At 31.3% G+C, this 27,666-nt stretch overlaps 1 protein-coding gene across 1 annotated transcript; it reads right to left on the reverse strand.

Moving 5' to 3' along the window:
• On the reverse strand, positions 1-27,298 carry MS3_00001423 (uncharacterized protein). The gene is made up of 15 exons (XM_051208879.1): positions 26,708-27,298; positions 23,816-23,954; positions 19,198-19,463; positions 18,931-19,069; positions 18,195-18,293; positions 17,401-17,573; positions 14,474-14,671; positions 14,199-14,391; positions 13,287-13,454; positions 8,936-9,031; positions 8,636-8,813; positions 7,648-7,837; positions 4,942-5,055; positions 4,350-4,453; positions 1-1,714 (listed from the first exon to the last, which is right to left on the reverse strand). Exons 1-15 carry the CDS (start codon positions 26,895-26,897, stop codon positions 1,676-1,678), a joined length of 2,286 nt encoding a protein of 761 aa, XP_051074284.1. The 5' UTR covers positions 26,898-27,298; the 3' UTR covers positions 1-1,675.
• Positions 27,299-27,666: the final 368 nt, after the last annotated feature.

The following is a 27,666-nucleotide window of genomic DNA, read 5'->3' on the forward strand; positions in this document are numbered from 1 at the left end:
TATCCTGAAGTTAAGTACAACTAATATTATAATTCGTAAACATTTCAAATAGTCATGTGTATAATGATTTTAATTTTATCTCAGTATATAAATGTATGTGGCATTATACATAATTGTAAAATAAATAAGACTTGAATTCACGCGGTATTGTTTACATGAATCTTCACACTGATGTTTAGTACTGCACTTGGTCAATCTCTTATTGGTATATGTACATACTGTGCGTATTGTCTCGATATAGCCTTAATTCACAAGCATTCTAAGCAAAGATAGATATTGGCCAACACTGGAATACAGGACGCGCGTTTTGTCTTATTCGAGATTCGTCAGCTCCATGTACCTGTATCACAGAGTTGATATTCATTCTAGAACTCGAACCCAATAGCGTTCACTTCAAACGTCATCGTGTTATCCACTTAGCTACTGACTTGTTTACTTGTATTTTTAGAAGTACGAAAAGTGTCTGTTAGTTAGGGTCTTAGCATTCAACTGTATGAGTTACCGATAATGTTAGTACAGCATATTACTTAAACTAATACTGGGTATATATATATATGAGATAGTTCTATTATATTAGGGATAAATATGCTGGATTAATTCTTTGAATTTACCATACTACACAACATTACAAATTACCAGTATCTTATTACACGCATATGATTTTCACTATATCCTTGTTATTTTGAATACTTTCACTAAAATACTGAAAAAACTTCCTAAAATGTTAGAAATTCAATGAATATCTTCAAAGAAGTATTTTATCATTACAACAAACTACTTGTGATCAACCTTAACTAATGACATATATATTCAGTATAAAACTTAGTATTATATTGATGATAATACTTTTTTCCTTCTATTTTTTTCCATGAATGAAAATAAATTCAAAGACAAACGGTTAAATAAATATTGTAACAGAATAAATGGAACATTTTAAATATGTCATATTGTTCAAAATTGAAGTAGATATTTGTTTTAATGTTATTCACAATTAGTTTCAATTCAATACTGATTATAATCGTTGTGTTATAATGGAATAAATATGTTTAGATTCCATTATTTGAAAGATTATCAAGCATATATATATATATATATATATATATATATATATATATATAAAAATGCCTGTGTGTTCCTTTGTAAATCTAAAAACCCATGAACAAATAAATGTAATGGGTTGAATTTCATTAACTACATAATTGCAAGAATAAGCAGAAGCTATTAATTCAAATAATGAATCAGTTAATTTTAATAATAGTTGAAAAATCGTTTGTTTGTTTTTTAGTATTTCATATCAATATCACTCGCGAGCACTATATGATAGTTTAACTAAATGCTTGAAATTAAATATGATCATAAGATACTACTGAAAAGTAAATGATAAAGAACGAGAAAACAACAAGAAAGATCGAAGATAAGAGAAGCTTGATATAAATATAAATACACGATGATAATGTCAATTCCTTTGTGTAGAATGTTATAGTTAGTCTTCTATGATTGTTTGTTGTTTTTAAATGCACAATGTATCGAAGTTTGACTGTTTGTAATTGATGTTATGTAGTAAATAAACGTTTGTAAATAGAATAATTTACTTCATATCAACTTTAAATATGATAGTCAATGTACTCCATTGATATCTAAATGAGTTAGTGCACTGAAGTTTTTCGCGCCAAAATTAGGCTACATCATTTTGATGACCACCATTTACCAAAGGCTACAAATTTCAAAATATTAGTTTTAGAATATTAAAATACATATAAACAGAGAAAACATTAAGTGTTTAAGTGAACTGGGCTTCATATTAATTTCCACTTTATATAAAAATAATATATTAAGTGTTTCTTAATGTGGTCTATTGATAAAATGAAGGATTACAATTGTGGTTATTTCAAATTTAAGCGAAGAACTATATTCGACCTAGTAACTTTATTTATATTTGTAGAGTTATTTGTCTACTGTTGTTATCTAAACTGAAACAATTAAATATTATGATAAGAAACGATTGAGATTGATTAAATAAATAGCCGTTACTATAGCTTTCATCTTTCCTTAAAATAGTGCATTACATAGTGGTAGCATATGATTGGTTTATACTGGCACTATTGATCAGCTTGAACGAAATGGGTCAATATTGAAGTGCTCACTTTCTTCACCAGACTTTGCTAAGTTACTCTGGGAGGTGTTTACAAGCACGAAAATGTAAACTTTTAGAACGTCGATCAATATAACTTGTTAAACGCATTCCCTCTGAATTTTAGGCCCACGAACAGGGATTTGTTATTCACCGTTTGTATTTCGCCTATTCTCACCTTCGTGATCATATATTTAATTATAAACTTTCTAGGGTATCCTTTCTCCAACTATATCCGTAGAACATATAGTCCCTATTCGGTAACTAAGAGTTCTGATCACGTTTCTTTTGTACTGTAGAAGTACGAAGCTAAGGAAATATATGTACAACGCTGTCTAGGTATTTTTTTCTGTTTGAATTCTTTTTTACTGATTTATCCGATCTCTTAGTTAAGAGAACTTTTAGAAAGGCTATTCTACCGTTACTCTCTTCCTCAGATGTAAACTCAATGGTTAGATGTACTTCGTTAAGCTGCCTAAGAGCCTCTTGCTGTGATGTATTGTCCTTAAAAAGGATGAATGTATCATTTATATATCGAAAGTAAAATGCCAATTTTTGAATGATCCATATGAATGGATTATTTTCTAATTTGACTGGAAAAATGTCAGCTAATATAAGGCTCAATGGTGAGCCCAATGTAACATCATCCGTTTGTCTATAAATTTCTCCGTTGAACTTGAGATTCACACTCATTTTGAATTTCAGTAATAACGATTTTACGACATTGATATGAACTGCAGTTTCAATTCCATTTTCATTGTTCACATATATCTTCTATCGTCTCTGTGAGTGGAACAATGCACTTTGCCCTTAACCTGGTCATTTTTTTTGGATTATTAATTTGGATATATAATTGTAGAACCTGAAGAGAATTTATCAAAAACAATATTCTTCCTTTAAATATTAGTCTTTTAATTTGATCTTAATTGTTAAAAAGATCTGTGAAACAGTATGTGATGTATCTTTTTAAAGAATTCTAAATTATCTTATTAGAAGTTTATTTTCCCATAGTCCTCATTTTAGATATCCATTTGACTTTCTAGTTGCTATCCACAAATGTTCATTCGAACATTTTCGCATACATAACAAAAGGTATCTATTTAGTTAATCCACTAGTGAATAGAAACCAAAAACTAGTTTAACATTTAAAATATTTCAATTTTTTTCACAGAATAATATTGCCTTAAGATACTTTTTTCTTTTTTCAATTCAATGAAACTTTATATTCGTTCAGTTGATTAAATATTATTTTACTGAACACTCATAGTAACATACGTCTACAAATGGGTTACGGACATTGCTGTGTGAGTCCAAACTTTGATTACATTTTGTAACGAATATTTGAAATTTTTTTGTATGGATATACAAATGTACATACTGCTTAATGACCAGTGAAAATCAAGTGTTAAAATATCTTGAACACCTGGTTACTGTTGTTGATAAAATGTAATCAAGTACCTCTGTATCATTTGTTTATTTACATGTTACATTTATGGGATGGGATTTCAAAGAACAATTATTGTCATACCAAAACTTACTGCATCATTCAAAATATGATAAAACATCCATTGATTATGCAGTATTATTTGATGAAAACAATTAGATTATCAAGATCCTGTTCCGTGTATTAAAATGACACACTATTGGTACATCCCTGGTTTACTCAAGTATATAGATATGGAAATCTTCAGTTATAAAGCTGAATATTTTTATTAATTTTTCCTACTATTTTAAGTTGGATTGAATTAATTTACAGTGACAAATTCATTAACCTTATTAAATTGGTGCAGTTCATATACGTATTTTATAGATTTTTTTGAAAATACATTTTCTGATCACGCGCTGATCATTTGTTTCCCCCTGGCTGTTTCTCCATCAAATCATTGAGTAGATTCTTCTAAATCAACTACTAAACAGAATTCAGTTCACCTGCCTTGAAACTCTGTAGAGGTTGTTCTTTTGTCCTCTTTTTAATTCTTAGTTGGTTAGAGTACTTTGGATCATAACGTACGCTTTACGTATTCAAGAATATCAGGAGTATTTTACAAATTACTAGTATATATTTGGAAACTTTTCAATTGACTGAAAGAAATGAGAATAATCAAAGCCTAACGATAAGTATTTCTTGAGTAAACCGTACATCTATCAGTATTACCGAAAATTATTCGAAATAATTAATTATTTTTCACAACATTCTCTATCAAAAAATTAAACTTACTCTTTTGACTTCAGACTTTTTTAAATTTAAAGCAAGTTGATCCAACATCTTTTCTGCTTCAATTACTTCTGGTGAACGATACATACGTGCTTTCATTTCAGAACCTAAAATCAAAATGAAATAGTAAATATTTTTACGTATAAATCTGATAATCGTTCTTTTCAAGAGCATAAATGATTTTCAATAACTGATATGTGTTCTTGAAGTTAAGATTTGGATATGTCTTTTCACACTTAAGGTTTAGAACTTTTGATCAATTTCAAATTTGAATCGTACCCTTGACGTACAAGTATGTAATCTTTGATCTCGAAAATTCTTTATGTGCACACCATGGAACTCAATATAATGTTTGTATGTCCAAGTATGGCACCAAGTTATAAGAAATTACATAGAATTTTAAAAATTCATCAATTAAGATACTTTAAAGCAACATATCTAGTACTTGACTTAATGATTACATCAATGTTATTAAATGGACAAATGAATTCCAAAAACTGTAATATTTTCCGATTGAACATACTCATAACATGACAAATAATTGGATTTAGAATAAACTAAAATAAAGCATAATTCAAAGTTTAATAACACTCACCTCTTTCCATTTCCATAATTGTTTGTGCAGATGGTTTAGTTCTTGTTAAAGCTTTGTTTAATTCTGGAGAACAGTCTACTTTACGTAATCCAACCATCTTTTTGTATGGATTTTCTGAAAGTTTCATATAAAATGAAATTAAAAGATTAAAATTTGTTTATGGCTTATAAATTTCTGAAAATATTCTAGCTTATCTAGAACACGTAATAATCAAACAAACGACTATATAAATAACCATACCAAATTTAGTATACAAGATTGTTAAGGATACAGTCTAAGCAACATCTGGTTCTATTGATTAAACAGTGTGATTTTGGTGGAATGAGTTGTTGGTACAGTGAGTATCCATTGCCTTCAGACCAATGCAGAAACGATTACAATTAAAAACCTCCTTATCTGGGTAAAAAAACTTCAGAAACAAAAATATTCTTCAATATTGCTACCAAATAAAATCACATAGCTTCAAGAACTATTGAAAAGTAATCAAGAGACTAGTGATGCTAGACTAGAACTATTTTAATTTTTCAAATTATATACATGTTATCAGTTTAACTGGAAATGCTCGCTGACTTCCAGATCAAACCAGTGGTGTTAGCAAACATATAAAAGCATGTAAAATTATACAATGATTCGATAAAATTCACATCATTTTTAAAGTTAGGGTCGTTAGGCTCAGAATTGCAATCATGCTAAAAATCTTTATATATTTCATACAAAACTTTCAGTGTTTGAGGATCTTTGCAAACATAGAATAAACTTTTGACGTTAATGTGTTGTGGTTATTATTCCATTTTGATATCTTCAGAATTTAAAGTGTTTTAAATTAAAGCAACTAATTATTTCATTCACTATGTTTTCTGTTTAGATCATGAACTGACTGAAGTTAGACCAACATTGAAAACCTGTAAACACTGGACGGCCGTTTCGTCCTATTAAGGGACTACTCAGCAGTGCGCATGCACGATCCCGCTCGCAAGATTCGAACCCAGATACCTGTCTCTACTCGACACAGGTTAGCTCCACTGATCTACCTCAGTACAACGGAAGGTGGTCACGCAATTTCGTGGATTGCATTGCTGAGTGGTCCCGCAATAGGACGAAACGGCCAATCAGTACTTCCAGGTTTTCAATGGTGGTCTAGCATCAATTAGTTCATGATCTCAATCAAAAACTTAATAATCTCCACAACCTTATATTGAACATTATATTTTCTAGTTGGAACAATTTAATCACATGGCAAATTCTTTTATTAGTCACATGTCTAATTTGTTTTAATGATGTAAATGATTATTGAATGTTTATGAATGTACTTCACAACTTTAATACTTTTCAGAAGTGGGATTAAATTTACCAATAAAATACATTTCCTAAAAACCTTAACCTATTAATTCTTTGAACAACAGTTAGTAACCTACAACTGTATAAACTGAAATGTTAATCAGTTATTTACCCAAGTATTAACTTAAGTGCGCTTGATATCATGTGCAAATAAATGTGTTTTCATTTAAAATAAAAAACAAGTAAATACAAAACAAACATATGTTATATACATTGGGTTGGTTGTTGATATAATTAAAATTACTTGCCACACTTCTATGTTTCTACGACTCTTTGAATTTATAGAAATAATCACTACCTGGAGAGTGTACAGTTAATAGATAAATCTTTTTTTTGTTATCTATGATTTATAAATATCTCACTAATGTTTAATTTTATTTATCAAATGGACCTATGTTACTGATATGGTACTGAATCCTTAGTCTTTCAAGCTATTTATGAATAATATTTATCTTATTCACTAAGATGAGTTCATGAGAAGCTCTTGATGAGACCGAATCACTAATTGTTTGCTTTTCATTTACAGTTAGGTATTACACACTGGTCATCATTAAGTGTGAATATGATTACTACAATAAATTTCAGTATTGTCATTGAACAATGACAGTGAGTGGTATTTTAATGGCCCGTGGATCTGACTCCAAGAAGATCGTAATGAATGTTTGTTATCGCCTATCCTCGCATATAATCATCGACTTAAATCGCGTTAATCAATAACGGAATTGAGTAAGTCGAATAACGAGAATGGACTTTTGAGTACATATATTTCCTATATGGAGCGAATGGCATAGAGAGAAGTGAATAAATAACAAGGTCAGAATGTGACTCAAGTAGAATGGGCTGTCCGAAGGCTAGAATAAGGTATATGGGCTTAACGTAATAACCGGCACTACATTATAACTCACTTTGCTTTAATTCATAACTTGACTAAACATTTTTATTACTGATGATAAAACTGAGCATCCAGGTTGCCGTTTAATTAGTAAGTGATTTTGCAACTATTATGTTAGTGATCTTTATTTGAATTTATCTTTAAATTGACTCAAGGCCTAGTCTCCTAGCTCACGAAATCGAAGATAAAGGATTTTCGTCCCTAGTAATAGATCTGCTTATAGATTTGAGGTAATGTTAGATTTTCGAGAAATAATTTATTTCAACAATATTTACTGTAATAGTATTATAAAATTGGTACTTTCTCGAAGAATATGCATCAACTTTCCTACATGTACTTACTACCTCCATATTCACTTTGAATAAGAAATAATGTAATATTTTGCTTATATGTCTTTGTGCATCAAGTAAAAACCATAAAAATGCATTACAAAAATATGTATACGTTTAGTTCACTAAACTTAATTATTCGATTACCTGGTTTAACATGTTTTAAATCCGGTCTGAAATCTTCTGCTAATAAAACGGTGAGAATGGTCTCAGCTTCAGCTTTGCCTAATTGATTTTGTGCAATAACGTGTAATTTATTAGTTCCTTGCAAAGCAGGACAACGACTCATTTCTAGATAGTTTATTGCACCATCACTATAAATTTTTGTAATTGAATCCTAAAAGAAACAATGATAAATTTTGATCAGAAGTATATTTGATATAAGCATTAGGTAGTCTTCATACTTTTCATGTTATACGGAAGCTAGGTTTATAGATTTTAGACAATCTAGTTAAATTGTTCCCAGAGTCAAAACTGTTTCGAAGATAAATTTCCTATAGATATGTAATATCCCTGTGTAAAGTTTTCAGGTTAGTAGTTTCTAATTTCGTCCTCATATTCTACAAAATCTTGGTTTGTTTGTCTGACAAAACGTGTTGTTCTGATGCTCTTTTGTTAAGTTGGAGAGTTAGATCAATATGTTAAGATATCTGTATGCGTATCAATTTATCAAGGGTTCATTGAGAATATTAAAAGAAATCAATAACACAATAGTAGTTGCTGATTAATCATTTTATGTGTTATAGTTGTTACATAAAACTAGAAATGTTTATTAACTTGTGTTTTTACTCTCTCTTGCAACTGAAATTACCAAAATATTATTAAAACTCCCAGATATTTGGTGAATAAGTTATGTGTCATGTTTGCAATCACTTTAGGACGTTACTCATTTTCAGTACATCTAGATGTAGTAACCAATATGAAAATATTATTTTTTCAAGAGAATGTTAGTTAGCAGCTCAAAATCAACTAAGCCCCAATAACCAATTTTTTACCCACACGCGTCATCACCAATTATATTAAAACACTATAACTCTTAATATTTTACATAACATTAGAACTGATTTATCTGCGTTAAATTTATGTCACTAGGTAGTATTGGAATCAAATTAAATTGCCAATTCATAAAACGTACTTGTTCAATTGGTTCATCATTCAGATACCAAGTCAATTGTGGTGTTGGCTTGCCACTAACACGTACCAAAAATTTAACTGGAGAACCTTCACCTATTGTAGCAGGTTGAGGCTTTACGTCAAAGTTGGGAGCTGAATCAACTTCTTCATCTTCTATGTACCTGTATTCATCTCCATCTCTGAAAAAGTCATTTAAAGCTGTTAAATATTTCACTTTACTTAATAACGCATGAAGTATATAGTTAAATTTTATGAGATGAAGAAAAGTCATATGGAAAAATCAAATTTTCTATACTCTTACGGCTGGTCGACTTCTTCAATAGCCTTTATTAGATTGTAACCTTCTGAACCTTGTAGGAGATTGCTGTGTGTGATTACAGATGCACTAGGATTACATCTAATAAAGAAAAACAAATGAAAACCCTAGTTATGTAGATCACATAAAGGATTCGTAGTTTTCTATGTTTACAATATATGATTTATAAAACTGGATCATTTAAAAGTGTGCAATATCAGGAATACATTAAATCAATATGGCCTATTAACACTATATAAGTAATTATAAGTAGTTCAAATATATGCAAAAATCTAACGTGCAGTCTTGACGAGATTTTGATATTAGACTACTATAAAATCATTGATTGTCTTGCTTAAATAACATAATGTTCTTTTTTGACTGTAACATATATTCCACTAATCTCTTTGTGAAGTCCACATTATACAAAGTAATTGGTCAGTCTTATTTACGGTTTGAGCCTACAATTTGTTCATATCTGGCCATACATAAATCAGAATAAAATATTTGTCATCTAAAATTTTGTTTATCACTAAATTTACATTTATCAGATATCTTACTTATTTTAAGTCACAAATAATTGAGTAGTTTCTATGTAAAAGACCACAGAAAATGAAAATGTATTCAACATTATGAATTACATGTGGATTAGGTCTATTGACTTAATATTCAACAATGAATTATAAGTTTTCTCTTTTTTCGTGTGTGTACAAAGCAATTAACCTTAAATCATCAGGAAAACATTTACGGTCGACAACATAAATAATGTTTGCATTACGCATTTGTATACCATGTAATTAACCTTAAATATACATTAACAAATTCTGGTTTTTCGATAAAATTAATGGTAGGGAGATAAATTTCAGCTATATTCTATTTCGAATAAATCACAATAGTACTATTTTTGTTGATGATTATAACTTAATATCAGTGTGTAGTGATAAAAAAATAACATTGAAATCTAATTAAGGATTATTGATTTCATATACACGTGCTTTATGCTCGTCATGAAGAGGTTACACAACCATGTATCGTTATCAATTATAGCATACAATCTAGTGTTGTGATCTTTCCATCAAGTCAATGGCCTTTTTACATTTCTTCACGCGATTAAGCCTTATATATATATATATATATATATATATATATATATATATATATATATATATATGGAGCGCTTTGGTGATAAATTCGTGAAAAACATTCTTACATCTGAATTTCATGTTTATAACTAAATATCTTTTCTTCAAAATGTTCTAGATAACTACGTGCCTGAGCTATAAATTATGACATATTTATAATTAAATAAGAAAGATTAGTTCAGTGAAGAGTTCTCTTTTCGGCGAATTCATTTTCAAAGCTGTACAATCGCAAATATATATACTTATTTTTTCAGTATTATTATCATTCTGAAAAAATAAGCATATATATATTTGCGATTGTACAGCTTTGAAAATGAATTCGCCGAAAAGAGAACTCTTCACTGAACTAATCTTTCTTATTTAATGTCTTAATGGATGTATTCCGTATTTATAATTCATGGGTTCAGAAGTTGATTAAACATAGCACTAGATTTTTTCTTTTAACCAAAAATTCAATAAATATTTGCAGCAACTAGTCTTAAAACAATAACTTTCTTTAATATTTTCAGTTTTAACTATTTTCAGATATTTTTCTAACTGAAAAATACAGCTGATGCTTTTAGGAACGTAAGCTGGCTTCTTTTTTTAAAAAAAACTCTTAATGGTTTGTTTATATGGTACCGTGAGAATAACGTAGAATTTCAGTTTCCCAAAAAATTATAATCGTCTTACTTAATATTTAAAAATAAAACAAGCTACTTTCAATATTGTGCAGTACATGACCTATGTTATAAATCACCTCATTTCAGAAATCTCGGTTTATTAAATGATCATTCTTTTGATACAAAGACCTATATGATGAATCCATTTTGTAATTGTTTATCATTAGAATGATTCTAAAACTAATTACTAATATCATTTTTTTTAAATGGGTATACTTGGATACTTTTAACGTAAGCTTGTGAATGCTTATTGATTTTGTGCAAAATATTTATTCTTTCATTGTCCAAATATCATGAATTATCTAATTTGTAGTTGTATAGTTTGAAAGTTTAGGTGTATATGCTCTAAAATGTGTGTGTGTGTTTGTATGTGTATAACTGTGTAATCGCTTCAAATCCAGATAGGTATTTAGATGGTTAAAAAGAGAGAGAAGAAGAGGAAATTTCTAAAATGAACTTGTCCCTAATGTAGAATACCATATTGACATTATAACAAAGACGATGAAAATAAAATAGGAAAATTTAAACAGTGCAAAAATGTAATCATCTTATAAATGTTATGAATAATTTTGGAGAATTTCCCTGTCTTACGAATAGTGCTGATACAGAAATTTTTATTTGATGAAAAAAGGATAAAAACCAGTGAAATAGTACATAAATGGTGTTATGGACAAAATATTTAAAGTTTCCTCTAATCTAGATAATTATTCATATATTTTTGAACTAAGACAACGTATATTAATGGTCTCATTAATAGCTCATTCATAAACATCATAATAACTGACAGGAATATACATCTGTCAAATAAACGAGAAATGCTAGAGATTTTGGAATTTATGTATAAGGACGACTGACACGAATTTGAAGGAATTAACTTTTACTTCCGGACATATCTAAACCTAGCCTCAATGATTTTATGGACGGTTTCTCTGTTTTTTATCTGTTCACATAGACTTATCACATCATTATAAATTCATAAATATATTGTCAGTGTTTAAATATCCTTTTGATGCTTATGGATGATACTGGATAAAATAATTTCATTAGAAAATTCCACCTACATATAGTGATGATTGTATAACTTGAATTATCAAAATATTTAAGTCAGCCAATGATATTCGTGATTGTCGCTAGAATAGTCATAAAATTTAGAATACACAAATCAACTACTGATACGTATGTCAGTATGTCAAAAATATTAATTCTTTTCTCAAGTGAAAGACGATAAATCCTCCTACATTGTTCAACTCCATATTATCTAAAAAATAACAATATGGTTAACGTATATTTACATAAGTTTGGCGAAAATACAAGAAGCAGATTTTCACTTAAGATACTCTAAACATAATTTGTGCAGACAAATGTCTAAAAACTAATACCTATGAGATCTTAAGTTAAGATTAAAAATTTTAACCAGTGTTTATAACTTATAATATTTCTTTCTCTTTATGATAATCAATAATCATGTCGGAAGATATATAATTTTGCTCATTACACTGACAAATGATCTATACAAAATTCAGTGTGAGCTTTTTCTTAAGCATTTACATTCAGTTTCATTGACCAATGTATAAATTTCAAATAATGAACTCTTATATTCAGTTGGTATTGTTTACTTGAATCTTCACATTGATGTTTAGGAATTTAATTGATCAGCCTCTTATTGACATATGTGCATACTGTGCTCATTGCCTCAATATTGCTTTAATTCACAAGCATTCTAAGCAAAGGTGGGTGGTGGCTATCAGTGGAATCTAGGACGCGCGTTTCGTTCTATTTGAGATGCATCTACATCTCAGAGTTGATGTTCACTCCTGGATACGACTGCTAGCCACTATCCATATTTGCATATAATACTTGTGAATTAAGGTAATATCGAGGCAATCCTCACAGTATGCACATATGCCAATATGATCAATTTCAATCATAAACAACGATGGAAAAATTCAAGTAAACAATAGCAAGTGAATTTGAACTTGACCCCATCGCACAAACAAGTGCTTATCAGGACTCAGCAGTTAAGTTGATAACGCGATGTCGTTTGAAGCGAACGGTACTGGTTTCGAGTCCCAGAGTGATCATCAAGTCTGAGGTGCAGGTACATCCAGCTGACGAGCCCCAAAAGATTGCACTGCTAGCCACTTTCCATCTATGCTTAGAATAACTTTTAGGTATATATTTCATCGAATAAAAGTTTTTACATAAATCACAAATGTGGTTCTTTCCGAGTAATCATGTAGTTTGTAATTTTAGTTCCATAACATTCTTAGTTACAAAAAAATGATGCTCATGTTATAAAGTTAGAATTGTATTTCATGATTCGTTTCGGTATCAAAATTTATTGATAATAATCTGCAAAATCAGTTGTATTCAGTTCACCATGTTTCTAAATCATCAAAACTATACTTTCTCACTACAATATTTTATGAAGCTATCTTGTCACATATATAACCACATTTAAGCATTTAAAAAGCTGATAAATGTTTATTAAACTAAAAATATACCTCTTGAGAATGAAATTTCATTTTAATAGACAAGTTAAAGGCAACTTACAAAACTTGTACATGATTACTTTCCACTTGACCAGCTTTGTTTTCTACCCGACACCAATATTCACCGCTATCTTCAGGAATAGTATACAACAAATCTAGTATGGCTAGTCCTCTTTCATAAGCAACTTTGAATCTTGTTCCACTTGTTAATAAATTACCACTTTTAAACCTAAAATGATTTATAGATTATTGTATCTTAGTATATATAGTTAGATATACAAAAAATGTCATAGTAGTCTATAGACTAAATAAAGCTTAAGTGGTAGTTCATATTTTGTTTGTCAGAAATGTATTTCATGTATAAATGTCACATACTTTGAAAAACAAAAAAGAATTATTACACGTAATGATTTGAAATCTCTTTTCATACGACACTCATTTATTATATCACTATACTGCAATGTTGGGTAGCAGTGATTTAATCTAATAAAGCTGATATATTTAAGAATAACCGAAATATGGCAAACTGTGTCGAATCATTGTTAAATGAAAATGAAAAATAAACTATTACTCTGAATGTTTATAAAATATTTAGTTTACCTAGGAATAGTAAAGAAATTATTATGTTAATGTCTTAAGAAATAACATGAGATATAGTTTGACAGTGCAATCTTTCTTTTTAATATGAATGATACCACAGTGGCTATTTTAAAAATTGTTAAGGAATATACCAAGCTAATGAATGACTTAAAATGATCAATGAGATTTTTCCAAACTATGAATGATAAGGACATATAAACGATCAGTTTAATGAATTTATGTTTGTTTGCTCTTCCTGAAAGTTATGACACAACTATGTGTGTTATTTATCATGAAAAAATTGAAGCTAAGTATGTTACATATATTTGAGTTCAGTACAATAAATCACCAAAGACAAAATAGTTAAAGCAAAGTAATAATAAAACAGACTAACCATTCAACAATAAGTGAAGGATCAGCAGCCGGTTCTACTTGAACATCAAAGTGAATAGCAGTCCCTTCCTCAATTTCACCAACTAATTGTGGTTGTTGAATAATAACAGGTGCTTCATGTGGACTGTCGTCTTCCCACACGGTACCACGTGGTGCATGTAGATTTGCTTCTATGGCTTCGATCGCTAGTAGACCTTTAAAAAAAATAAAACTTGAAATTACCACAATTCCTCAGCATCTTATTTGTATGACTTGTACACCAGATAGATAACTTACCTTTTTCTTTGTCACCTGGAAGTTGACTTGCAGCGATTATACTTCCAGTAGCTTCACATAATAAATTTGAAGGACCACAATCAGCTGATCCATATTCTGTAGAAACATGACAAGTGTATGCACCTGTGTCGTTCGGTTGAGCATAATGAATTTTCAAACTGGCTATTCCAAGTTCTAATCTTCCTGTGATTCGAGAACCTTATTTAAAAAAAGATTTGAAAATTCGATTATTCCACTAAGTAGTGTTAACAACCATTTATTTGGTTTTAAAACTAAATAAGAATAAGCCAATACATAGTTATTTCCATGACCATAGAGACTGTAGTGTCAGTTACTTATTCTAGCTTCTGGACAGGCCAGTTTATTCATACTTCTTGAGTCACGTTTTGATCTTGTTAATTATTGACTTATCAACCTTGACTGTTTTTATATGAGCGTATGTGTGTACACTTCTTATCCTATTCATCACATGCCTGTAACATATTTTTATCTGGCTATAAATATTGATTAACGCTTGACTAATAGAGAATTGGCTTAAACGCCATCTCCGCTGCACGTCATTTTGCTTCGTTCACTTGTCTTTGCTTCGTTCTTCTAATTGTTTGTTCAAATAAATAAGTGTACAAAATATATACATTCAAAAAAACATTCTCGTATTTGCTTTATTTAATTTCATTATTTACTAACGCGATTCAAGTCGATAATTATATACGAGGTTAGGTGATGTGTGTACTTCAATAACAATCAGCATAGAATCCAATTGGAGTCAGATCCTGGGCCTCAAAAAGACTATTTGAATTGTCAACAATGTGCATGTATTAAATTAATTACTTTTCAACGAAAAATAGAATGTAAATTCATTCTAACTGTTCTTTACTCTGAACGTTTTTTATTCAAATCTTGTTTTGACATAAATCAAATTAGTAGTTATTCAGAATTGCTACTTAAATTACTTAATAAGTCATGCAACTCAATACTCGTTACTGTACATGAAAATGGAATAAAGTTATTACCGCTTAAGATTTTGTACAATTTTTCTCAAATCAATCAGTTAAATAAAGAAATGGATATGTCATCAGATCAATAATAAATCCATACTGCCGATTGTTCACATTATGTAAATGATGCTATTCAATGACTGATTATATTGTATTCTTCTATTATCTATCCCTTAAAAACTAGAAATAGTGAGCTTGTTATAACTTGTGGTCCTGTGCCCTATTAATATGTAATGTAATGATACCACCAATTAGAGAAGAGTGATTTGTTGACCGGACCAACGACACATAAATGCCATACGAGCAGCCTACAGTCTTTATCGGTCCTTTTTCCTGCCTAGCTCTGCCAGTTAAGTCCAGAACACCAATCTCAGCCCCCGCGATATGAATCATGTATTTCAAACATACTGGGTTTATATACAAACTAAACAGACCACATTGTATCATAAAATAGAAAATAATATTTGTATAAGATCTAGCCGGAAGTGGTTATAAATGTTGGGGACTGTAATTAATAGACTGGGCATAACTCAAGAACGGTAAATCGCAAAGTAATAGTCTGTGGCTCAAAATAAAGCCTACAATAAGAGGCATATGATTGTGTATAGTTTAGCTACTTAACAATTATACTATATATATAGTCTTATTAGTCCATAAATAGTTCTCAAGAGTTACCATTCACAATTCTCGTCGGTACATTACAGAGAGGAATTGCTAGACAATTGTATTTTACTTCATTTTGTTATAGTTTGTAAATGAAACGATTGAACTACATTTATTTATTGTGTTTGGCTACCAATATGACTAACGATTTTATATCACTAACAGATTAATATGAAAACAGTCATGAAAAATAAACTGTTATATTTATAAGTATCATTACCAAGGTTTGACTTCAAATACCATTGATCATTAGGTGGATTATTAATAATAATAAATAATAATGAATTTTTATTCCTATTTTTATTGATTTTTATAAGATTGCAATATTCAATAAATGAAGTTAAGCATTAGTATGATAGTTACTAAGAAACAAATTGAATATTATGAAATATATTTATAATTGACTTTTTACCCATTGCTCAATTTATTCCAAACTATCAAGTCCAACCTTGCTTGGCATTGATGCCTATAAACTTATTAATATGAAAGATCTATTACATATAATGATGACAGTTGTGTCGTGTTCACTAAGCCTTGAAAAACATAATTCCTTAATTCATAGAGGCGTAATGCGTTGAATAACCTTTATGGAATATATATGTCTAATTCCTGTTGATTTTAAGTCATTAGTTTGTAAATGTAGAATTATACGTTTATCGATTAATTATTATTGTTACAATCTAAAGTAAAGGTACTTGTTTTGCTTGTTGGGTGATAAAAATATTTCTATGTCAGTTATCTGAATACTTGGTCTGCTTTAACGATTCGTTGAAATCTTACACTTTCGAGAATTTTCTCAAAATTTTGTATTAATTTTTATTGAGTATATGATGGATTGGCGACTGAATGTTAGGAAGGTTTGCTGAACATGCTGTATACTATTATTGTTGTTGCTAATAAACTACTAGGTAAATACAAAATACAGTTTACAACTAATAATCACTTTTTAAGTGTTATCTTACACTATTAATTTTTGAAATTATATCAACATAAAATAAGAACGGCTTTAAGTGATTATTTATATCCATTTATTAACCATTTGCTCTAAGAAAGCACCGTGTGACTAAAACATTAACAATAACCATGATAAGATCTATCCTCATTGTGTACGAAGATGTACACGTTACTTTCCATAAATCGTGTCTTCAAAATCAGTTTATGTGTTAAAAATAGGTATTATGTTCAATATAGGCTAAGTATAATGTAGTAAATCAGTTTAATAATACTAAATCAGGTTACATGAAATTTTCTTTTTAAATTATTTACCTGTTTTAACAACCTGACCATCACGTTTCCACTCGATAACCAAACGATCTCCGTTTCCACAATCAACAGGTACAGAAAAAATTACAGGTTCATCTTCACTAACTTCGACTGAAGAAGGCTCTAAATTCGCTTTGAAAGATGGTGGTATACCCTGAACAGTTGAGTTGATCATGCTAAAATAAAGTTTTATTTTGGTAAGAATGATTCTCGTCTATTAATTTAAGCTGAGGGAAAATATCAACTGTTTATAATGGACTTAACTACAGAACATACTATTTTAAATGTTAAAATCCATTCAATTAGATTTGTATCTTTAGATTTAAATCTAAAGGTAGCTGTAAGTTTTGAAATTTTAAGTGATAATTTATAATGGTATTTTAGAAAACGCTGTACATCAAAAAATGTGACCAGCTATTTCACTAAGCTTTGAAAGCTTTCGATAGTTCATAGATTTCATTTGAAAGAAATGTCGTATATTCTTAGATGCTTTATAATGATTTCTATGCTATAAATCATGTTCAATTAGCCTACAATATACTTAAGTACTTAACAGTATTGCTTCAACATGAAGCAAACAGTGCCTAGCTTTGATTACCCTGAATATGAAGGTTGCTTATTCCTCATGACCCTCGTACTTAAAAGAATGGTTTTCCATAAGATCGATTTTATATTAAGGTTCATTTTCAGTGAGCACTTATCACTAGAACAACTACTAAGAAGTAACTTTCTCTATCTAACACCATTTAACAAATGCAAAATAAAATGATAAATAATGTAAGATGAATGGTACATACTAATCGTAATCCTCGCCAGGTTCCTCTAGCTGTTTCAAATGATTTATAGATTGTTGATCCAGAATCGACTTGGTAACAATTCGTTCTTCTGGTTGGCATCTAAGTGTAAAGGCAAAGAGTGAAATAACGAATAACGCAATGCAATTTATTCATGAAATTTAAAATTTCGTGTGCCAGGTTTTCAGTCATATTGTCAACTGGATCTACATATAATTTCACTGTATTCAAAGCTGAAGTAAACAAAGCATGATTCACAAGCGCAGTCTATGAATTAAATATCAGGTAATGAAACAGATTTATTGGTTCAAAAAATAATTTCATTTGGTTATTTTTTCTTTTAAAACCTTCTCTAAACGAATGTATTTTTTTCAAGAAGATTTTCAGTCAGGTTCTCAAAAGAGTCAATGTTTGTGACTTCAGTATTAAGTAGGAAAGTTCCCCTATTTTCGAGGAAATTTTCTTGAAATTCCAATGCGGGTTTGTTGAAGACCATTCGAACTCATAGAATCTAGATCCCGAACATTCGGCCGATTGCCTAAGGACATAAATTATTGCTTTAATCTAAGATAAATTATCTTTTATTCAAAGCAAACACAATAATGCTATATGATGTTCTTCAGTCAATTATTTTCTGAAGTAAAATGATTGAAATTTATAGAAACAATGAAAATAGATCAAATTAGAAGTTGGAATCCGTTGAAGACTAGAAATAAATATGATTGAATTAAATAATTACCTCAGTTCCACAGGTTGGCTCTCCGTATGGCCAAGCGCATTTGTAGCTACACAAACATACAACCCACTATCTTCGGCTAAACAGTATCCGATTTCCAGAACGATTAAACCTCTGTCAAGGACAGCGTTAAAACGGCTTCCTGTACAAATAAACAAAGATCATTAAATGATATATATCTGGGTTCATTAAATAATAAAATCCTTGAATTTTCATTATCACTAGTTAAATTTATCTTTCATGAATCATCATACTTAACAAAAGAAGTACCTGTACCAACTGGTTGTCCATCTTTCATCCAATCAACTTGTAGTGTTGAATCACTTGTTGTATTTAAATATGCTTCTATTCTGACAGGTTCTCCTTCAAGAACATCACTACTACTAATCACCGGTTGTTGAGTAAAATGTGGTGCACTCTTTGGCTGACTTCTCTGATCACGTTCATATTCTTTTGTAGGTGCACTAGTTGCTTGGTAGAGATCAGCAGACTGTACATCTATGTGATCTTGACTTGGATCAATTTCAGGTATTACACTACAAAAAGTATTAAAAGATTAATTGATAACTGCATAAAGCGTCATAACATTACATGATATTAAAAGATTAACGTTACCCATCATGATAAACATAGGTTTATCGTTAAATGTTCCATATTAATTCATTGTTTGAAAAGTAAGATATACCGAAACCCTGTGGAACCTACTAATCCGAAGAAAAACATTGAAAATGCTTTGTTGCATTAAATATGGTGCATGTAAGTTATCTCAGTATGTATTTTTAGAATATCATTACAATCACACAATCAATATTCTTCTAAAGAAGAAGCTGGCATATTTATTAAGTGTTCAGGGATGTTTCGCGTGATGGAACAGACAAGCATCATAACATTAAACAGTCTGAAGATAATATTCTTTATGTATCAAAGATGTAAATTGATAATTAATAATTCTGGAACATTCATTTAATCAAGTCATTGTTTTATTTCAGACTACTCTGTCGTTAACAGTGAACTATTTTGTCAGCCATTTTCCTTAAAGGTCGTTTTAAACATTAGTTAGTAAAAATCAATACATACTGGGTTCTTATTGTCCCAAATAGATGTTTGATACTACTCTAATCTATTTAAACATGAGTTTTGTTAATATATTCAACATACACAAAGGGAAAAGCAAGATTCTCCGATACAACACAGCTTGCAACAATCGAATCACATTTCACGGAGAAGATTTGAAAGATGTAAAAGCCTTTACATGTCTGTCCAGCATCCTTGATGAACACGGTGGATCTGATGCAGATGTGAAGGTGCGGACCGGAAAAGCAAGAGCAGCATATCTACAATTGAAAAAGATCTGAAACTCAAAACAACTGCCGACCAACACCAAGGTCAGAATTTTCAGTACAGATGTCAAGACAGTTCTACTGTATGGGACAGAAACTTGAAGAACTACGAAAGCCAGAAGATACAAGTGTTTATTGACAGCTGTCTACACAAAATACTTCGGATCTGTTGGTCAGACACTATAAGCAACAACCTACTCTGGGAGACAACAAACCAGATCCCAGCGGAGGAAGAAATCAGGAAGAAGTGCTGGAAGTGGATAGGATACACATTGAGGAAAGTACCCAGCTGCGCCACAAGACAAGCCTCCAATTGGAATCCCCAAGGCCAAAGAAGGAGAGGAATACCAAAGAACACATTACGCCGAGAAATGGAGGCAGACATGGGGAGAGTAAACAACAATTGGATAGAAGTAGAAAAAAGTTCCAGAACAGAGTGGGTTGGAGAATACTGGTCAGCGGTCTATGCTCGATTGGGAGTAACAGGCGTAAATACGTAAGTTTCCTAATATATACGTGCACAATCACGTCACTCTTGGACATCAGAATCCTTGTATTCAACTGATGCATCTGACATTTAAGAGGATTATTTAATGTATCGTATATTGATGAACGTGTCTATATTATTACTTGAATATGAAGCATATGGTTTGCTAATGGATAGTTTGATATTCTATTGAAAAGAGATTCTTATAATGTCTTGATTAGAAACTGACTTCCACTTTTTTTAGCCTGAAATCTAAACCAAACCAAAGATTTCAGAACTTTTCATGTTCTTTTTTGTTATTTGTAGTTTATACAAAAAGATTGAGGAAACTAAGTTCTTCAGACAACAAATAATCCATAAGGATAAAATATTTCATGTTTTAATTTTTTGTTGACCTGACAATATGTTTGTAGGTCATTTATGTTAAAAACAAGTATCGGATGACTCATTAGAATTTATGTCACTATTCATGCCGACATTAGATATTTGTTTTAAACATAAAGATGTGCTTGTGTAAGTAAAAGCATGTTAATCAATAATTGTATAGTAGTTTCGTGTTCTTGCGAAATACAAATACAAACGTCAATCATCACGGCTTAATATATCACTTGTTTCCTATACAGTATGGTCAGATCATAATGACCAGTAGCCCCCAAATACCCTGATACGACCGAAGGTGGGGAGAGTTAGCTCTCCCTCTAGAAGTGCTCACATATGGCCACGCGAGGGCGCTGTTTCCGAAATTGAGAGGACGAAAAGCGAATATCCGATGCTTGAACCGGGTTCGTGGACACAGAGAGTCCACTTAGAGGAATTGGAAAAACCGCATTCCAAACCAATGGTGCACATGGGTTCCAGTATCCTGAAGAAACAAATGGCGTATGAACCAATCGTTGGTCACCGACTATCATGGGACTGCATCTTCTTACAATGCTCTACTGCCTTGTGGATCAGACCTTTAGGTTAAAGGCTCCGGGTGTGGCCCCCTAAGAAAACCACCTATTTCGGTCTGGGCACCCGGTCAGTATCACAGCCCGTACACAAACCAAGTGACTTGTGCGGCACATATGTATTCGGTGTCCCTTTGTGCCAATGTTTATGTGTTCAAACAAATAAAATTAAATAGTGACCAGTACCATTTGCTAGTCTTGACTCGAGATTACATATTATGTAATATGGTGGCTGAACTATAAAATAGGAGGACATATTTTGTTTTTCGATGCTGAAAGCTTTGCAACTAGGCTTCATGCTTAGCGACGGCTCTTAGGAACACTGGTCTGCAATCATGTGGATAATAGCTCTTTGATGAAGGGCTATCTGGCTTGGTTAAACAATTTAATCAGAGAATTTTCAGTTGAAGTAAGAGAATACGAAGTCTATTCGTTTGTGTTGATTTAATTATGCTTAGAACTTTTGATTGATAAATATTTTTTTGGAAACTGACAGTGATAGTTAGTACATTAACATAAACTACCTCTTTTATTAGAATAGCAAGAAAATATACAGCAGATAGTATTAGAATTATTTCTAAACTCATATTGACTACTTTATTCTGTTTACTGTCATACGGTAACATTTGTAACTTGCAGTTATTCTTTGAAACTTGGTCATATAAGATTTTTAGGATATATTACTTATCACAAATGGTAGGGTCTACAATTCGAGTATTCAGTATAGGGTTTTGTGTAGTTTACACAGTTTCATACATTTTAATTCACCTCATGAAGTAATGTCAGTTAGACGACCACTAAAATCCTGGAACCATTAGATGGTCGTTTCATCCTAGTATGATGCTCTTCAAAGGACCTCCAGTCTCTCACGAGCTTCTAGACCTCTGAGGTGGAATCCGACGGTGTCAATGTCTAACTTACACTAATTTGCGATATTATGCAGCCATCTTTCATAGCCTGTGGTGGATAGCCACTTGCTTATGTAATGGGGTGAAGTTTAAATTCAATTGGACTCAGTAGCTAAGCGGATAACGCGAAGGCGTTTGAAGCGAACGGTACTGGGTTCGAGTCCCAAGTTGAACATTAACTCTGAGATGCAGGTACATCGAGCTGGCGAGTCCCAAATAGGACGAAACGCGCATCCTGGATTCCACTGGTAGCCACCACCCACCTTTGCTTAGAATGCTTGTGAACTAAAGGAATATCGAGGCAATACGCACAGTATGCACATATGTCAATAAGAGACTGATCAATTACAATCCTAAACATCAATGTGAAGATTCAAGTAAACAATACCAAGTGAATTCAAACTGCTGAATTTTATCCGGAATTTCCTTTTCGTTAAATAATAAAATTCCTAACAACGAACTTTTGGCACAGTTGATTAAAATTTCACACAATGATGACTAAACTAACTTGATAGTGACGTTGCGAAAAACGGAGAGTCGAAACATAAAGCTAACATATGAGAGTTCTGAAAAGAAGAAACTACTAATAAGGACCACATATCATGGAGAAAATTATTTACATTATAGAATATTTTCCACTTCGTAACGGCATCACATTTAGAATGCGGTTTGATTAATAATTTTTCAGAAAGACTAGTTGTTGCATCCATATTACTGATTCTCTTAGCCTATTTTGCGCGTAGGCACAAGCTAAACTTCAGTAATGAATGATCTCTTGGTCGAAATGTAGTGTGTATGCTCACAGCAGCTAAGTTATTTCAGATGGACCTTTCGACTATTCCTAAGTACCCTTAACCGTTGCTTCTCGAAAATCGGATTAATTTTTAGCCGGGTGAATGAAAGACGAGATTACAATTGAAATTATACGATTAACTTGAATCTTAAACAACTAAACAGAGAGTTCAAATGACTGACAACAACGTAAACTCTAAATATTCTACAATACATAGGACAAGAGTAAAATGTTTACAGTTGTAAATGCGCTCCAAAATTAAAAGTTACTTCTTAATACATTTATGCGTTTGGTTTATTGAAATTGTACTATCGTTGCATAATGATCATAAAAACTGTTATACAAACTGCTCACTAAAAGTGAACATTGATAAAAATTTGAACAAACTCTGATATATTTGTTATTCTTACTTTACAGGAACTGCCTCACTTTGAGCATGGCCATATGGATTTGAAATGACACAAAAATAAGTACCACTATCCTCTGGAATTGTATAGATGACATCTAGTGATGCTAAACCACGCTCACACATTGTATTGTAACGAGAGCCTTGATAAATTAAATATAAAATATGATTTTATATTAAAATAACTGACCAGTATAAAGAAATACCTTGTTTTTTCTACATGTTATCATCATCCATTAAAACAAATTAACTATTGACCAAGATGATGAATATCTTATTATTCTAAAACATAATAGTATCACCAACCAATATTGTACTATAGTAAGAGAGGACGGAGTGAGGAAATAAGTTAATGCACTTATATGTAGCTACAACAAACAACATCAACTAAACTCGGCAATCACTAGCTGATAGTACAGTATTTGATTACGCTTTATTAAGAGATTTAAAATACCCTTCTTTATCAAATGACCATTCTTTGTAGGGATCAACACTAAATAAGTAAAGACTGACCATTGGGTACCACAAAATAATTACGAAGATATGGTAAAACAGTTGAAATTAATAAATTGACAAATTGTTGTGCACCGAATAGTTAGTGATCATACAATCAAACAGATAACTCACATTTTAAAAAATATGAATTACTTAATGAAGTTCCTAACCGCTTCTATCCATCAAAAGATAGATCTCATCAACTATCGAATATGATACTTTCTATTCCATAAATTGCTTAACATCTGGTATACAGTATCAACGTAAGTATGAAATAAATGTGGATGAAAACGAAACGAGATATGGACACTTTTTCACAAAGAAATACTCATTTGGATGATGCCTACAATATTTCTTCAATTTACGTAGAAAATTCCATCTACACTTTTGAAAAGACGTTATCTCATAAGTCATAGATAAAAAGACTTTTCATTAACCTAATCAATTACGTTTTATTTATTGCCTTACAGATATTGAGAGCATACAACTTTCTCAGTAGTTATTATGATGATAATTGCATAGAATTTGAATTAAGTTATGCGTTTTTAAATACCTGATATCGGAATGATGACAGGTTCGCAAAAAAAACAAAGTAAAATATACAGTAAGGTGTACTTTTTTCATAAGTCAACCACTAATCAAAGTCATATCATGTTTATTCCTAAGTACAATGAAAAGGAACTACATGAGTCGATACTGAAGTACGAAGTGAACTAAGGCACCTCCTATATCAAATTAAAGTCTGAAGTTTTTTTGACTGAAGTGAAAAAATTTTTCGATTTTTTAAATGTTGTTTAATTTAAGATATCAACAACATGTGACAAATTATTAAGCTTCAATATTCGACTATAAAATTCAGATCCTCAAGTTACAGTTTTTTTGTATATAAAACACGTTATTGATCTTGTTATGAAAGGTTAATCGCTAATTATTGCACATTTGATCACACTTGTGACGCCAGTATCTTGACCTTCATATAAATCTAATCCAGAAAAGTTTCAATTTTGACCACTCATAATGTACCATGCCTCTAGTTTCATCTATCTACATTGCTTCAGGTACATTTATAATTAGATACTTGTGGTTCGGTATTTTTCATTTCGGTATTTGAATAAGTTTTATGACTATTTTTTAAGACTACATTTTTTTATTTCTCCGTACGTTAGACATGCAATTTCTTATTTTTTAGACATATTTTGGTAACCTGAAATATTGAATCAATCACAAATTGTATCCAGCGCGATGTAGATTATTAATTGAGATCATGAACCGATCAATATTAGACCACCATTGGAAACCTGAAAGTTCTGGATGGCCGTTTCATCCTATGGTGGGACTCTTCAGGAGTGAGCACCCACGATCCTTCATGCGCGGTTCGAATCCAGGACCTTCGGTTTCTGAAGTCTGAGGTGGACTCCAATGTTATTGATGTCTAGATGATGATTAGCCCTGGATACTATTTCTTTACATTTTTAAAGCCCGCTATTAAATAAGTGACTAGTCATATGGTTAAGAATAATGGGAAGAATTTTTCAACAGAAATATATCAATAGTTCGTTCACAGTTATATAATATACCCTTGTGGGTCAGGGTAATTTCACATTGGTTTTCAGGAGAACCAGACACCATCCGAACTTTCACGTAAAAACCCAAACAGTACAGCTCAACCCCGTTTAGAAGGGGAACCAGACACCGTACAGGCTATAACGCTACAATCTGAATAGTACAGCTCAATCCTCTGGCGCAATCACACAGGTCCCAAGCACCCTGGTGGACCATTCGCACCATTCATATACACATTCACATCACATGTATAGTTATTCCGATCAATTATCGCGTGAATCAATTATGCACAGCACGAGCAGGCCAAAATTGACCTATTCCGCTTACACGACAGTCAAACTCGTTAATGTTAGCAATGGCGGCATGCCTTACAATGTCCCAATGACAATGGCCCTCGGGAACACTGAAAAGCAACCACCAGTATGAATGAAATCGGTTAACCAGCAAATCAGTTATTTGCATGAACAGTCAGCAAAACTTGCCAAAGCAATGCCGAACCGTCCACAATAACAATGGCGAACCTCCAGCCTCATATAAGACTTTCAGCTCTATATAGCCATATAGCTTATACTGCATACAACACATGTATAGGGTAGTAAGCGAAATAGCCCAGCCTGAAGTGTTAGGGCTTAAATAACGCTTAAAACCCACTGTCTGATGTCGAAATACTATAACTAGACCACCAAGATAATTTTTATCGCATTTGCGAAATTTCCATTTTTCCGACTTTTCAGACCCTGAGTTAGGGGTAGTATCCCTATCAATAGTTCGTACGAAATAATATTTAAAAAAGACACTTGATTCTAATATTTATGATAATTTAATCATAATTACTCACCTGCGCTTAAGGCAACGCCATCTTTAAACCACTGTACTTGTAAATCACCTGGAGGAGCTATTCGTAATTCTAAATGAACAGGTTCTCCTTCTGGTACTTCACCACCGCCAGATAATGGACCTAAGATTTGTGGGGGATTTCCAGGAGTAGATGCTTGGTAAGCAGTGGCCGGCATAGCGACAGTTGACATGATATTGTTAATAATAAATTTCAGAATGCAAGTTCAACTATTAACTAAGAAAGAAATCCACAAGTATGGTGTATAATTCGGTGATGTTTTCGGCCTGCAATTTTATTAAATGAAATTTAATTATTTCAGTCAGCCAATCTGATGACGGTATTTTACTTCGGAAAAAAGGCACAAAATGAATTTCACAATAAATTTACACATCGCCATATGATATTACAATTGTATGTGTGCATATTAAGGCAAAATAAGTCATATAGAATACCTGCTTATTTTAGTAATAAGAAGAGGTAGACTATATAATCAAAATTCATCTCATTGTCTGTGTGTGTCAAGCTATCTATGTGTTTACATTGGCCCAGTACAAATAGGGAGATTGGTCAAAACCTCGTAATCGATACTGTGTGCATTGAGTGTCAAAGAATAATAGTAAAAGAAAGTAGGAGGTTAAATTTTGGAAATTTTATGAAACATTACTTTATAGGCAGTTGTAATTAAGCTTACAAAACATATTTAAATATCATGGCATTTCCTTATTTCATTTGGAAGATAAGTAATTAATAAGTTTTATCCAAACAACTATGTTTGTTGAAGTGTAGAAATGACGGTAAAATAAACAGGCTGATCTTATTTTGAAATAGAATTTTGGTTACATCACATTAGTTCATTGGTTGATTTATTTAGATGATTATCCAGCATTTTGGACCATATAATTTACCCTAGGAGTTTTCTTAAAATGTATTATACATTTGATTGTTCAATAATCCCATGA

The sequence above is a fragment of the Schistosoma haematobium genome, chromosome 1 (assembly GCF_000699445.3).
Source record: "Schistosoma haematobium chromosome 1, whole genome shotgun sequence".
Lineage (NCBI taxonomy): Eukaryota > Metazoa > Platyhelminthes > Trematoda > Strigeidida > Schistosomatidae > Schistosoma > Schistosoma haematobium.